The following is a 15,929-nucleotide window of genomic DNA, read 5'->3' on the forward strand; positions in this document are numbered from 1 at the left end:
AGAGGTTGCTGCCTGTGTTCTCCTCTAGGATTTTGATGGATTCCTGTCTCACAGTTAGGACTTTCATGCATTTTGAGTCTATTTTTGTGTATGGTGTAAGAAAATGGTCCAGTTTCATTCTTCTGTATGTGGCTGTCCAATTTTCCCAACACCATTTGTTGAAGAGACTGTCTTTTTTCCACTGGGTATTCTTTCCTGCTTTGTCGAAGATTAGTTGACCATAGATTTGAGGGTCCATTTCTGGGTTCTCTATTCTGTTCTGTTGATCTATGTGTCTGTTTTTGTGCCAGTACCATACTGTCTTGATGATTACAGCTTTGTAATAGAGCTTGAAGTCTGGAATTGTGATGCCACCAGTTTTTTTTTTTGTTTTTTTTTTAAACGTTCCTTTGGCTATTTGGGATCTTTTTTGGTTCCATACAAATTTTAGGATTATTTGTTCCAGCTCTGAAAAAAATTGATGGTATTTTGGTAGGGATTGCATTGAATGTATAGATTGCTCTAGGTAACATAGACATTTTAACAGTATTTGTTCTTCCAGTCCATGAGCATGGAACGTTTTTCCATTTCTTTGTGGTCTTCCTCAATTTCTTTCATGAGTGTTCTATAGTTTTCTGAGTACAGATCCTTTGTCTCTTTGGTTAGGCTTATTCCTAGGTATCTTAGGGTTTTTGGTGCAATTGTAAATGGGATCAACTCCTTAATTTCTCTTTCTTCTGTCTCATTGTTAATGTATAGAAATGCGACTGATTTCTGTGCATTGATTTTATATTCTGCCACTTTGCTGAATTCCTGTATGAGTTCTAGCAATTTTGGGGTGGAGTCTTTTGCGTTTTCCAGATAGAGTATCATGTCATCTGCAGAGAGTGAGAGTTTGACTTCTTTGCCAATTTGGACGCCTTTTATTTCTTTCTGTCGTCTGATTGCTGAGGCTAGGACTTCTAGTACTATGTTGAACAACGGTGGTGAGAGTGGACATCCCTGCTGTGTTCCTGACCTTAGGGGAAAAGCTCTCAGTTTTTTCCCATTGAGAATGATATTTGCTGTGGGCTTTTTGTAGATGGCTTTTATGATATTGAGGTATATACCCCTCTATCCCTACACTGTGAAGAGTTTTAATCAAGAAAGGATGCTATACTTTGTCAAATGCTTTTTCTATGTCTTTTGAGAAGATCATATGGTTCTTATCCTTTCTTTTATTTATGTAGTGTATCACATTGATTGATTTGTGGATGTTGCCTTGCAGCCCAGGAATAAATCCCACTTGGTTGTGGTGAATAATATTTTTAATGTACTGTTGGATCCTATTGGCTAGTATCTTGGTGAGAATTTTTACATCCATGTTCATCAGGGATATTGGTCTGTAATTCTTTTTGTTTGTTTGTTTAAAGATTTTATTTATTTATTTGACAGAGAGAGAGACCGTGAGAGAGGGAATACAAGCAGGGGGAGTGGGAGAGGGAGAAGCAGTTCTCCCGCTGAGCAGGGAGCCCGATGTAGGGCTCAATCCCAGGACCCTGGGATCATGACCAGAGCCAAAGGCAGATGCTCAACAACTGAGCCACCCAGGTGCCCCTGTAATTCTCCTTTTTGGTGGGGTCTTTGTCTGGTTTTGGGATCAAGGTAATAATGCTGACCTCATAGAAAGAGTTTGGAAGTTTTCCTTCCATTTCTATTTTTTGAAACAGCTTCAGAAGAATAGGTAGTAATTCTTCTTTAAATGTTTAGTAGAATTCCCCTGGGAAGCCATCCGGCCCTGGATTCTTATTTGTTGGCAGATTTTTGATTACTGCTTCAATTTGCTTGCTGGTTATGGGTCTGTTCAGGTTTTCTGTTTCTTCCTGTTTCTGTTTTGGTAGTATGTACATCTCTAGAAATGGATATTTATTCCTGATTGCCTAATTTGTTGGCATATAGTTGCTCATAATACGTTTTTATAATTGTATTTCTTCAGTGTTGGTTGTGACCTCTTCTCTTTCATTCATGATTTTATTTACTTGGGTCCTTTCTCTTTTCTTTTTGATAAGTCTGGCCAGGGGTTTATCGATCTTATTCTTTCAAAGAACCAGCTCCTAATTTCGTTGATCTGTTCTGCTGTTCTTTTGGTTTCTATTTCATTGATTTCTGCTCTAATCTTTATTAATTCTTTTCTCCTGCTGGGTTTAGGCTTTATTTTCTGTTCTTTCTGTAGCTCTTTTAGGTGTAAGATTAGGTTGTTTATTTGAGACCTTTCTTGTTTCTTGAGAAAGGCTTGTATTGCTATATACTTCCCTCTTAGGATCACCTTTGCTGCATCCCAAAGGTTTTGAACAGTTGTGTTTTCATTTTCATTTGTTTCCGTGAATTTTTTAAATTCTTCTTTAGTTTCCTGGTTGACCCATTCATTCTTTAGTAGGATGCTCTTTAGCCTCCATGTATTTGAGTTCTTAACCAAATTTCCTCTTGTAATTGAGTTCCAATTTCAAAGCATTGTGGTCCAAAAATATGCAGGGAATGATCCCAGTCTTTTGGTACTGGTTGAGACCTGATTTGTGACCCAGGATGTGATCTATTCTGGAGAACGTTCCATGTGCACTCCAGAAGAATGTGTATTCTGTTGCTTTAGGGTGTAATGCTCTGAATATATCTGTGAAGTCCATCTGGTCCAGTGTGTTATTCAAAGTCCTTGTTTTCTTGTTGATTGTCTGCTTAGATGATCTGTCCATTGCAGTGAGTGGGGTCTTAAAGTCCCCTACTATTATTGTATTATTATCGATGTGTTTCTTTAATTTTGTTAATAATTGGTTTATATAATTGGCTGCTCCCATTTTAGGGGCATAAATATTTACAATTGTTAGATCTTCTTGTTGGATAGACCCTTTAATTATGATATAGTGTCCTTCCTCATCTCTTATTACAGTCTTTGGTTTAAAATCTAATTTGTCTGATATAAGGCTTGCCAACCCCAGCTTTCTTTTGATGTCCATTAGCATGATAAATGATTTTCCACCCCTTCACTTTCAATCTGGAGGTGTCTTTGGGTCTAAAATGAGTCTCTTGCAGACAACATATTGATGAGTCTTTTTTATCCAATCTGATACCCTGTGTCTTTTGACTGGGGCATTTAGTCCATTGACATTCAGAGTAGCTATTGAAAGATATGAATTTAGTGCCATTGTATTGCCTGTAAAGTCACTGTTTCTGTATATTATCTTTGTTCCTTTATGGTCTCTGTTACTTTTGGGCTCTCTCTTTGCTTAAAGGATCCCTTTTAATATTACTTGAAGGGCTGGTTTAGTGACCACAAATTCTTTTAGTTTCTGTTTGTCCTGGAAGCTTTTTATCTCTCCTTCTATTTTGAATGCCCATCCTAACTGGATAAAGTATTCTTGGCTGCATATTTTTCTCGGTTAGCACCCTGAATATATCATGCCAGTCCTTTCTGGCCTGCCAGGTCTCTGTGGATAGGTCTTCTGCCAATCTAATGTTTCTACCCTTGTAGGTTATGGACCTCTTGTCCGGAGCTGCTTTCAGGATTTTCTCTTTGTCTCTGAGATTTGTAAGTTTCACTATTAGATGTTGGGGTGCTGGCCTATTTTTTTTTTTTTTTAAAGATTTTATTTATTTATTTGAGAGAGAGAATGAGAGAGAGAAAGCACATGAGAGGGGGGAGAGTCAGAGGGAGAAGCAGACTCCCCACTGAGCAGGGAGCCCGATGCGGGACTAGATCCTGGGACTCCAGGATCATGACCTGAGCCGAAGGCAGTCGCTTAACCAATGGAGCCACCCAGGCGCCCGGGGTGCTGGCCTATTTTTATTGATTTTGAGGGGTGTTCTCTGGACCTCCTGGACTTGAATGCCTGTTTCTTTCCCCAGATTAGGGAAGTTCTCAACTATAATTTGCTCCAGTTTACCTTCTGCCCTCCCTCACCTCTTTCCTCTTCTTCTGTGATTCTAATTATTCTAATGTTATTTCACTTTATGGTATCATTTATCTCTCAAATTATCCCCTTGTGATCCAGTAGTTGTTTATCCCTCTTTTTCTCAGCTTCTTTATTCTCCATCATTTGGTCTTCTGTATCACTAATTCTCTCTTCTGCCTCATTTATCCTAGCAGTTAGAGCCTCCATTTTTTATTGCATCTCTTTAATAGCCTTTTTTCAACTTGATTAGATTTCAGTTCTTTTATTTCCCCAGAAAGGGATTCTCTGGTGTCTTCTGTGCTTTTTTCAAGACCAGCTAGTATCTTTATAATTGTTATTCTGAACTCTAGTTCCGACATCTTACTAATGTCTGTATTGATTAGGTCCCTGGCAGTCAGTACTGCCTCTTGTTCTTTTTTGGGGGGTGAGTTTTCCATCTTGTCATTCTGTCCAGAGAAGAATAGATGAACAAGAGAACAAAATACTAAAATGGCAACAACGACCCCAGAGAAATATATGCTAAACAAATCAGAAGAGACCTGAAACCAAAACGAAAAAAATTTTTTTAAAAGAATATAATCAGACAGGTGAACAGAGCAGAGCAATATACTAGATCCTGTGTGTATTTTGATCTGTTTGTTAGAAAACTAGATCCCAAAATTGTAAAGAAAGAAAAATTTATATATGTAGAAAAATAAAATTAAATACAATGAAAGGATATAATGTAACTGTAAAAATGAAAGTTAAAAGACCAAAACAAACCAAAAGGGAAAAAGAAAAAGAAGGTATATAAGCAGACAGGTGAACAGAAGAGAGCACTATACCATATCCTGAGTATATTTTGGTCAGTTTATTAGAATAAACTACATCCCAAACTTGAAAAGAAAGAAGAACTTATATACATACAAAAATAAGATTAAATACATTGAAAGGATAGAATGTTAACTGTAAAGATGAAAATTCAAAAAGACTTTAACAACAACAACAAAAAAAGTAAAAAAAGAGAGAGAGAATATGATCAGACAGTGAAGAGAGAGCCATACACTAGATTCTGGGTGTATTTTGGTCTGTTTGTTAGAAGAAACTGCATCCCAAAATTGTAAAGAAAGAAAAACTTATATATATACAAAAATAAAATTAAATACAATGAAAGGATAAAATGTAACTGTAAAAATGAAAATTAAAAAAGATTAAAAAAATGAGTTGATAAAATAAGAAATTGGTTGGGATGCCTGGGTGTCTCAGTCAGTTTAGTGTCTGCCTTTGGCTCAGGTCATGATCCCAGGGTCCTGGGATCGAGTCCTGCATTGGGCTCCTTGCTCAGCGGGAAGCCTGTTTCTCCCTCTGCCTGCCACCTCCCCTGTTTGTGCTTGCTCTCTCTCTCTGGCAAATAAATAAATAAATAAATAAATAAATAAAATCTTTTTTTTTTTTTTAAAGGTTTTATTTATTTATTTGACAGAGAGAGACACAGCGAGAGAGGGAACACAAGCAGGGGGAGTGGGAGAGGGAGAAGCAGGCTTCCCGCTGAGCAGGGAGCCCGATGCGGGGCTCGATCCCAGGACCCTGGGATCATGACCTGAGCCGAAGGCAGATGCTTAACGACTGAGCCACCCAGGCGCCCCTAAATAAATAAAATCTTAAAAAAATAAGAAATTGGTTGAAAAAGGAAAGAGGAAAAAAATTAAAATTGAAAGACTAGAGAATCATGGGGAGAAAAATAATGAATTATATATACTATATTCCCGCAGCACTGGAGTTTTGCAATTCTCTATGACCAGTAAACTTGGTTTTAGCCAGATGTTCTTGCTGATCTTCTGGGGGAGGGGCCTGTTATGCTGAATCTCAGGTGTCTTTGCCCCGGGTGGAATTGTACCGCCCTTGCCAGGGGCTGGGCTAAGTAATCTGCTCCTGTTTACTCTCTATGGCTTTTGCTCTCTGAAGGCTCTCTGTGCAGCTTTAGAGAATGAGAATGAAAATGGCGGCCTCCAATCTCCAGCCCTGTAAATGGAAGCTCAGGGCCCTACTCCTCAGTGTGCCCACAGGGAAAAACAGTTGATCACTCCTGTCTCCCTGGTCTCCATCTGCTCTCTGTGCTCCCCCAGCCTGTGACTGAGCCTTTCTATCTCAGGCACATGACCCCATTTCAGTCTCTGAACCCTGCAAACCCCTGTGGCATGCACCCATGCCGCTTCTCCCAGTGAAGGAAGAGGGGTCTCACCTCTGTTCACTACTTCCTGGGTCCCTGCTCGGGGAGCAGTCGCCCAACTGTGCCACGGTTCATGGTTTATGGCAACCCTGAGCTGAGAGCCCACTCCTGGGCTCACTGATTGCAGCCGGTTTCCCTGCTCTGATGCCTGGGAGCTCTGCCGCACTCAGGCACCCCTGTTATTTCTGTGACCCCAGGGATCCTGAGACCACACTGTCCCACCTAGGATTCTACCCCACTTCCCCACCGGAGCGCCTTTCAGGCAGGGACATCCCTCACCAGAGCAGACTTCTAAAAGTTCCGTTTTTGTGCTCCGCTGCTCTATCGCTTGCCAGTAGCTGGCTGATGGAGGCTCCCTCCCCCCGCCATCTATCTTCCCATATGTCGCCTTGGATTCACTTCTCCACACCTCCTACCTTGCAGAAAGTGGTCACTTTTCTATTTGTAGAGTTGCAGGTATTCTTTTCTTAGCTCTCTGGTTGAGTTTGCAGGTGTTCAGAATGTTTTGATAGCTAGCTAGCTGAATTCCTGTGACCAGACGAAACTACGGTCTCCTACTCCTCCACCATCTTGGACTCCCGCTCATGGGTTATTTTCAGTGGGATCTGAAAACCAATTAATGAGCATCCCCCTGCAACTACCTGTGAACCCGGCTAACAGTAATCACAGTGAAATGTCCTTAGGTGATTTTCTAAGTAGCTGTACTGTATTGAACTAAAGTGTTGTTTCAATTCCAAGTACATGGAAAGCCATCACGAGAGACGGGCACACAAACGAAATTTGCTCAGTTTGCAACTGATGTGCACTTTCTTTAGTGCCATCTGTGGGTTCGTTAATGTTCATAGCCACAATCAGTATGCCTCAGAAATGAACCTCTATCTTGGAGCGGCTTTTGAAGGCTTATTTTATACCTCGGGCAGTATGCTACCATGGTAGCAAACGATTTTCCTCCTCTCAGAAGTCAACAGGGCCCATTAATTCACATTTGTTTAGAAGAAAGTGGTAAAGCTGATTTCCAGGTCTCAAGTACTGTCGCATATAAAGGAAGGGTTAGACAGACTTACACTGTGAGCTTAGGAATACAGTCCTGGACCCAGTATGTGGAAGTTACGTGAAGACAGAGTCTAATTCAACATGAGGCAGGAGTATCCTCAGGTAACAGGTCCTAAAAAGACACTGGTGGCTTTGTGAGCCTGAGAACTCTTTGTGACTGAACATATTCAAGTGGAGGCTGGTTGGTTATGGTCGGGAAAGACAAGACAGTCTTACAGTGTGACGAGGGGCGCTGCATTATCTCCTAGCTCCTTCCAGATCTGTGATTCCATAATTTTCTTCTGCAGAATCTACTTTGGCCAACATGGAAATAAAAGTAGTTTGTTATCCCAAGAATAGTTTTGTTGTCACTACCAAAAGTTTATTATTTTATTTAAGTAGAAGTCACAGGGGTGCCTGGGTGGCTCAGTCGGTTAAACGTCTGCCTTCGGCTCAGGTCATGATCTCGGAGTCCTGGGATCAAGTCCCACATTGGGGTCCCTGCTCAGCGGGGAGCCTGCTTCTCCCTCTGCCTGCCGCTCCCCCTGCTTGTGCACTCTTTCTCTCTGACAAATGACTAAATGAAATCTTTAAAAAAAAAATAAGTAGAAGTCACAGTTAAATTTATGCATTGAAGAACTTGTGAAGATAAAAATGAATTTTCTTTCTTTGTCTTTGGGGCTATTGGAATATGGTATGTGAATATTTCATCAGTGTTTAACTTTGCATCATTCCCTGGGGCAGTTTATTCCCTTCTATTCAACATGCCATTGAGGTGGTTAATATTCAGTACCTAATAAGAAGGACATATGAGCTTTTTAAAAATAAAAAGATTTACTTTTTCTTATTCTAAAAACAATGTATTTCTTAATGGAAAATAAGAAAGCACAAAATATTTTTTAAATCCTCATAACTTCTTTCACCCAGAAGTCATCTTTATATATATCATTTTATACATATATGTGCTTTTTCGAATGGAAGCTCATGCCATACATGCTGATTTGTCACCTACTCCTTTACATGTTGTATCTTTCTATTCAATAAGACCGTTATTTTTAATAAGTAATATTTATTCCTTATATGACATGAATTGCCAATAGAGAAAATTTTCTGAGAGAAAATTCTTTTTTTCCCCCTAAAGATTTATTTATTTATTTTTAAAGAGAGAGAGAGAGAGTGTGAGAGCATGAGTGGGAGGGGCAGAGGGAGAGACTCTAGAGCAGACTTTGTGCTGAACACGGAGCCCAAGGCTGGTCTTGATCCCATGACCCTGAGATCATGACCTGAGCTGAAATCCAAAGTTGGACACTCAGCCAACCAAGTGAGCTACCCAGATGCCCCTGAGAGAAAATTCTAAATTTACTAATGAAGATGAGACCTTTTAAACATGTATTTTAAAAACCCATAGAAATACAGAATAGGAAATGCTTTTTTGATGGGGAATTTTTTCTTTTGTTTTGCTTTTTATTTTGAAGTTATTTCAAGTTTAGAAAAACTGTAAGAATAGTCCAAAAATGCTATACATCTTTCATAGAGACTAACCAATTGTTAACATTTTGGAAATTTTATCTCATTGTGTGAAATTAATCTCATTGTGTGATGGGAGTGTGTGTGTGTGTGTGTGTGTGTGTGTGTAAATATAGTTTTTTTCTCTAAGTCATTTGGGAATAAGTTGCAGAAGTCATGATGCCTTTTTACTCCTTTATTATTTCAATCAATATACCCTAAGGACAGGGACATTCTCTTAAATAAGTATAGTCCAATGAAATATTAATGAAATTTTTTTCAATATTCAATTTTCACTTTCACCATTATTTCCATTATAGCAGACCTTCCCTGGTCTAGGTTCTATTCCAGAATCATACAGCATAGTTAGTTATCATGTTTCTTTATTTAGTGTCTTTTAGTATGGAGCAGTTCCTTGGTGATGTTACGTCATTAAAGAATACAGGCCAGTATTTTGTGGAATTTCAGTTTGGGTCTGTTTGCTTCCTCTTAATTAGATTCAGGTTGTGCATTTTGGACAGAAATGCCACAGAAGCGGTGTGTCCCTCACGTGTCAGGGAACCTTATCAGGGGTATGTGATGTTGGTTTCTCCTGGTATTGGTGACGTTACGTCCGATCCCTTGGTTAAAGTGGTATCTGCCAGATTTCTCCATTGTGATAGTTCCCTTCTCCCTTTGTAATTAGAAAGTAATCTGTAGGGAGATACTATAAAACTGTGTAACTATCCTGTTCCCTCTCAAACTTTTACTCTAGTAGTTTTAGCATCTATTGATAATTTTTGCCCAAATCAAATGTTACTATATGCTGTAGAATTTGACACAGCATTGTTTTTTAATATTAACTCTTGTGAAATTTACCTCTTCTTAAAGGATTTACAGCCATCTATGAAAGCATAGGATCCCTCAGGCAAGTTCTTGAAGCCAAGATGAAGCTGGACAAGGACCAGCTGCAAAAGCAAATCCAGCAGATGCAGAAGCCAGAGGCTCCCATGTGAAGGGAGCTGGGACAAGGACCTCACAAGTGGTTTTGCCAGTGGGCCGAGAGCTGGATACCTCCTTAGCTAGGCTGTCACCGCATTCAGGAGTGTTCTATTCATGGCGTGCATGTGCCAAGCAATGTGTTTTCATGGGTCTGAATGTTTACCTTGAGTCTCAAAAACACTTTCTTTAAAAGTATTAAGTACAATTTTTACCACTCTATTCCATTTCTCTAAATTCGATGGAATATCCTCCCTGCCCCTAGATTTGGAAAAGCTTTTATCCCCTTCATTTTATGAATGAAAAGACTTAACGACTTTCCTTCAATGCTTGACGCTCTAGCCAAGACTTTACTATTTTGAAAAATGTCATGGTGATTTTTTTTTTTAATTAAGAAACTAATGAATTGTCACAGGAATGTGTTGCTCCTCACCCTAAATTAAGAGAATGTCCTGGTAGATTAGAATTCAACCTTTTAGTCCATATTTGGATTTTATTATTGTTATCTGTGCATTTCTTATATGGTTATCTTGTAAATCTTCTGTCTTTTGTAGGGAGAAGGGATTTAACTTTTGGAAAACCACCCCCTGCCACCATTTATGTAATGAAAATAGCTTGAAGATTGATAACTTCCATATACATTGCAAATTAAAATGGAAACTTAAGACAGTTATCTAGATAACGCAAGGCACCATATCCACATCGACCACCTACTTATACCAGGTTTTAATATTGAAAACTTTTTTCAATTATCCACAGCCTGTATAGTGATAGCCATATATTTAATAATGGAATGGTGGTTAATAGTCTGTTTATTGCACAATTAATTGTTTGTTAATTATACTAGGATGTGAGAATTTTTCAGGCTTTATGATCTCCTCTCTAAATGTTTCCAAAATTGGCACAAAGTGCTAAGGTTTATATACACTTATTGTAACTGTATTCTTGTGCCTTGGTTTTACCATGTCAATGCACTGTATTCTCTAAAAGTTTTACGGACAAAATAGAAGGCATGATAATACATCAGAATTATGATGTAAAAATGGGATCCTATGTAATTTTTAAATGTTTAAAAATTTTATCACTGTTAAGACATTAATCATTCAGTAGTATTAATGAAATAGAAATTCATACTTTTGTATGGACAGAGAATCAAATTGATGTTGCATTTATAACACTGTCAAGAAACTTTCATTTTGAGCAGCTTTGTAGATGATGGGTGTTTTCTTTTCAATCGCCATATTTGATTAGTCATTGAAAATTGGCACCAGTGAAATTGTTCACCTGTGTTCGTACAAACCAATGGTGAGACGCACACTGTTCTAAACTGTGAGGGTGCCCAGGAAAAGGAAAACAATTCTTTAAAATTTTTTAAAAAATTGTTTTTTGTTTGCCAAGGACTCAGGAAAATTAAAACATTTTCTATTTTTAGGATAAATCATAAATGAAATATGTAACTGGCTATTACTGTTTACCCATATAAAATATGCTGCTAAAGTTCATAGTATATTACCTTCAATGGCTGGACAAAAATTCTTTAAAAATTTGGACCTGAGAAATCATATAAGGAATGTGTCATCCAACACGTAGTTCCTTAATTTTGTCACAAATCTTTGCATCAGTATGTAGGAAGATGATTTCCACTTAACAATGAAAAAACAAAGGTGAATGCTCTTTTGCAATCAGAAAGTGAATTTCTTTTTTGTGATAGAGTAAGCACATCTAGGACAGTTTTCCCGGCTGAAGCACAAGCCACAGCACAGAGAGCTACGCCCCCTCCAGCGTCTCTCCTCTGTGGCCTCTGGAGGAGGAAGAGTCCGCACATGGGACACGTGGGGAGAGGGGGAGCCAGGGGGCCAGCTGGACTCAGGTTGAGGGCTGACATGAGCAGGTGACGGCTGGCTGTCCGCTGAAATTGCTCAGGTGCTTCCGATGCTGCCAACCTCGTGTCATGAGCTCCGGCAAGGGTTCTCCACCCTGGCAACATGCTGGAATCGCCCAGGGCGTTCAAAGAGCTACTGATGCCTGGGCTGCGCCCTAGGCCAGCCGAGCCAGAACCTCTGGGAGGTGGGACCCAGGCATCCGTAGGCATTGAAAGCGCCAGGGCGATTCAGAGGCCACTCAGGTTGGAAGCCACTGAGCCACAGCGCACTCTTATGACCAAAGTCTAAATGAGGATCAGCTTCCGTGTTCTTTCCTTTACCAGAAATTTGCAATAAAAAGAATAAAATTTCCAAATAAACATGGTGTATGATTTTTAAATTTAAAAGTATTTTGGTGTGAGGCCACCTACTGGGAACTGGAAAGTCACAGGCAGCTGCTCCGCTTGGGGGTCTCCGAGGCCGCCATGCCTTCTCGTGTCTGGACTCACGCCAGCTGGTGGTTGCTAGTGTGTGTTGTGTGCCTGTGCTGTGGACTTGGAGGTGTGTGTTCACTCATTCATGGCAGCAGCAAGGGCTGTTCGCTTTCCCGTTTCACAGATGAGAAAAATGGGATCCATGATTCACACCAGGCAGACTGCTTCCACAGTCTGGGCACCTACCCGGTATGCCGCTATCCTACCTCTCAAGATACATCCTTGCTTCCCACGTAACTGACTCGCCAGGCCACCACCTGCAGCCCCATCTCTACAGGACCTTACAGCTCCACCATCGGAGTCCCTTTGCTTTTTAATGTCCCAGTTCCAAACACCTACGAGGGACACCTCAGTAGCTTCACCTGAGTCAGAGGTCTTCCTCTGGTTTATCGGTGGAGGCGAAGGAGGTGGGGCCAGTTGTGCCACAGGACTGAGGGGTCCCAGGCTTTCAGGCCCTGTGCTTGGTCTGTCCTATGCAGTGGACTGCGGTTCTGTGCACTGGGAGAGGAGTTATGTTGGGTGATTGCAGAGCAGAACAGAACGATTCCCTCTAAACCATGCTTATCCCACTTGGCTCTCGGCCTGAAAAAAACCCACACACCACTCATGACATCCTAGAAACGCAATGGCAACTAGATGGAGTTCTTCTGTCACTGTCCTCTTCTAGCTGTGTGACCTTGGGCAGTTCTCCTAACCTTTCTGAATCTCAGTTTTCTCATCTGCAGAATGGAAGTTATAATTGTTTAAAAGAGGCAGCTAGGTTACAATTTTTGAAATGCTGAAGTACTTAATACAATATTGAGTATTAGGTGGTCAAATACGGGGTATGGGAGGGGAGCTATTGGTGGTGTAACATAGCAATGTGTATGGGGGGATCCATGTTTTGGTTCAAAGCATCCCATTACCTGCTGGGATCATTTATGGGAAGTGACTCTATCCTCCAAAGAAAGTGGTATCCTAGCCTGAGACACAGAAGAGCAGTAGAGCCTGGATGAAAAGATAAGTGGACAGGACCAGAATGGGGACAGTCCCTGAATGTGGGGAAGCTCTGGGAAGATCCTCAGGCTAGTCAGACTCATCCCTGGAGCAGGTGTGGCTTCCCAGGACTAAGCCTGGAATGAGGTGCATCCAGTGAGGGGCCAGCGTTGAGAAGGCTACGATGGGTGGGATAAGACCCAGAAGGTGGAAGCAATGAATAAGGAAATGTATATACATACAATGGAATACTATGTGGCCATAACAAGGAAAGAAATTCTGACACGTTATAGCATGGATGAATCTTGAGGACGTTTTGTTTAGTGAAATAAGTCACAAAAAGACAAATGTTGTATGATTCCACTTGTATGAGGTACATAGAAGAGTCAAATTCATAGAAACAGAGTAGCATGATAGTTGCCAGGAGCTCGGGGGTGGGCCGGGGATGGGAGTTAGTATCAAATGGGTACAGAGTTTCAGTTGGAGAAAAGGAAAAAGTTTTGAAGAGGGATGGAGGTGATGGTTGCAAACAATGTGAATGTACTTAATGCACATAATGTACTTAATGACACAGAACTATACACTTAAAAATGGTTAGGGATGCCTGGGTGGTGCAGTTGGTTAAGTGTCCAACTCTTGGTTTCGGCTCAGGTTGTGATCTCAGGGTTGTGGGACCGAGCCCTGTGTTGGGCTCTGCGCTCAGCGGGGAGTCTGCTTAAGACTTTCTCTCCCTCTGCCCCTCCCCTCTGTGTGCTCTCTAAGATAAATAAATCTTTTTAAAAAATGGTTAAACTAGGGGCGCCTGGGTGGCTCAGTCGGTTAAACATCTGACTCTTGGTTTCGGTTCAGGTCGTGATCTCAGGGTTATGGGATTGAGCCCCGCGATGGGCTCTACGCTCAGTGGGGAGTCTGCTTAAGACTCCCTCTCCTTCTCCCTCTGCCCCTCCCCCCACTCTCTAAAATAAATAAATCTTTTTAAAAAAAGATATATTTACATTTTACTAGTTTAACCATTTTTATTTTTTAAATTTTTTTTAAAGATTATTTATTTGAGAGAGAGAGCAAGCAAGTTGGGGGGACAGGCAGGGGAAGAGGGAGAGAGAGAGAGAAGCAGACTCCCCACTGAACGTGGAGCCTGACACAGGGCTCAATCCCATGACCCTGAGATCACGACCTGAGCCGAAATCAAGAGTCGGATGCCCAACCAACTGAGCCACCTGGGTGCCCCAAAATATACATATGTCTTACAAACAACAAAACAAAACAAAAGAAGTGGATTCCTTAGCCCTCCAGTTGAGCCTTCAGATGAGACTGCACCCTCCTGAGAGATGTTAAAATCAGAGGTACCCAGCTAAGCCATGCCCACATGTCTGACCCACAGAAACTGAGATAATAAGTATTTGTTGTTTTAAATTGCTACATTTTGGGGCAACTTGTTATATGCAGCAATAGGAAACTGATGTACTGGCACTGGGTAATCTTTTTTTTCTTTTTAAAGATTTTTTATATATTATTTATTTGACAGAGAGAGAGAGCACAAGCAGGGGGAGTGGCAGGCAGTGGGAGAGGGAGAGCCCAACACGGGACTCGATCCCAGGACCCTGGGATCATGACCTGAGCCAAAGGCAGACGCTTAACCGACTGAGCCACCCAGGTGCCCCCGGCACTGGGTAATCTTGACAGAACGATTTTGTGGAAATGTGTATTTCTTGTGCTACAAATGACATGTTCACATATATAATCTCATTTAATACATTTTCTGAGCAGGACATGATCTTACCAACTTATACTGAATGGCATATATACCTTATCCCATTTAATCTTTGTAATTACCCTATTCGGTTTGTACTATTATTTCCATTTTGTGGATGAAGCAGAGAGGGAGAAGTTGTTAACTAATATTACAGTTAACTCTTGACTAACACAGATTTGAACTGCACAGGCCCACTTACATGTGGATTTTTTTTTATAAATACAGTATTGTAAATGTATTTTCTCTTATGGTTTTCTTAATAAAATTTTCTTTTTTCTAGCTTACTTTGTTGTAAGAATACAGTATATAATACATATAATTTACAAAATAGGTGTTAATTGACTATGTTATCAGTAAGGCCTCTGGTCAACAGTAGGCTATTAGTAAAGTTTTGGGGAAGTCAAAAGTTAAACGCAGACTTTCAACTATGTAGGGGAGGTGGGGGAGGGTTATTGGTGCCCCTAATCCCCTGCATTGTTCAAGGGTCAACTGTATATAGAAGTGGGAAATGAAATAAAGCTCACATAGCTAATTATGGAGGAGCAGGGATTTGAATGCAAATCCATATCAAAGTCTAGGCTACCATTTTGCAAGAAAGACAACACCTACTACACATAAGGTGATTTGTTCAATATCTAACAATTATGTGGAATTAGAATACTGTTTAGCTCAGTGGTTCTCAAAGTATGCGCAGACCGGAAGCATTAGCATTACCTGGAGGCTTGTTAGAAATATAAGCTGACAACCCCATGCCAGACTTCCTGAATCAGGTACTCAGATGAGCTCAGCAATTGGCTTTAACATGTCCTGCTGATGATTCTACTGCAGGTTAAATTTGAGAATCGCTGATGTAGAACTGCACTGTAATACAGTAGCCCTTAGCCCATTTAAATTTAAATAGAATCAGAATTAAATAAATTTAAGAAATCAGTTCCTCGGTTGCACTAGCCACATTTCAAGTGCTCAAGGGCCACATGTGGTTAGTGGTTATAGCATTGTCCCGTGCAAATGCAGAACATTTCTATTATTGCAGAAAATTCTGACAGCCCTGGCCTCGAGTTCCTGGCTCTTTCAATTGATGGCTCTGTCCAAGTTCTGTACCTTTATCCGTCAGCCTAGAATGAGATTTGGACCTGGAACTTTCCTTCTGTCTCATCCCTACAATCTTGTGTCAGTTGTCCCCGTTAGAGATGATTTCACAGGTCTTTATAAGGGTTT

At 40.6% G+C, this 15,929-nt stretch overlaps 1 protein-coding gene across 11 annotated transcripts in view; it reads left to right on the forward strand.

The window, feature by feature from the left end:
• The window catches only part of FAM81A (family with sequence similarity 81 member A), a 132,512-nt gene extending 117,517 nt beyond the window's left edge, over positions 1-14,995 (forward strand). For all 11 annotated transcript variants that reach the window (XM_081831188.1, XM_081831181.1, XM_081831178.1 and 8 more), the window contains one exon: positions 9,520-14,995. In XM_081831188.1, coding sequence (XP_081687314.1) covers positions 9,520-9,644 — 125 coding nt within the window. In that variant the 3' untranslated portion in view covers positions 9,645-14,995. The remainder of the gene's footprint in view (positions 1-9,519) is intronic.
• The last annotated feature ends 934 nt before the right edge of the window (positions 14,996-15,929 follow it).

The sequence above is a fragment of the Leptonychotes weddellii genome, chromosome 9, assembly GCF_054177405.1.
Source record: "Leptonychotes weddellii isolate Sample4059 chromosome 9, ASM5417740v2, whole genome shotgun sequence".
Classification (NCBI taxonomy): Eukaryota; Metazoa; Chordata; class Mammalia; order Carnivora; family Phocidae; genus Leptonychotes; species Leptonychotes weddellii.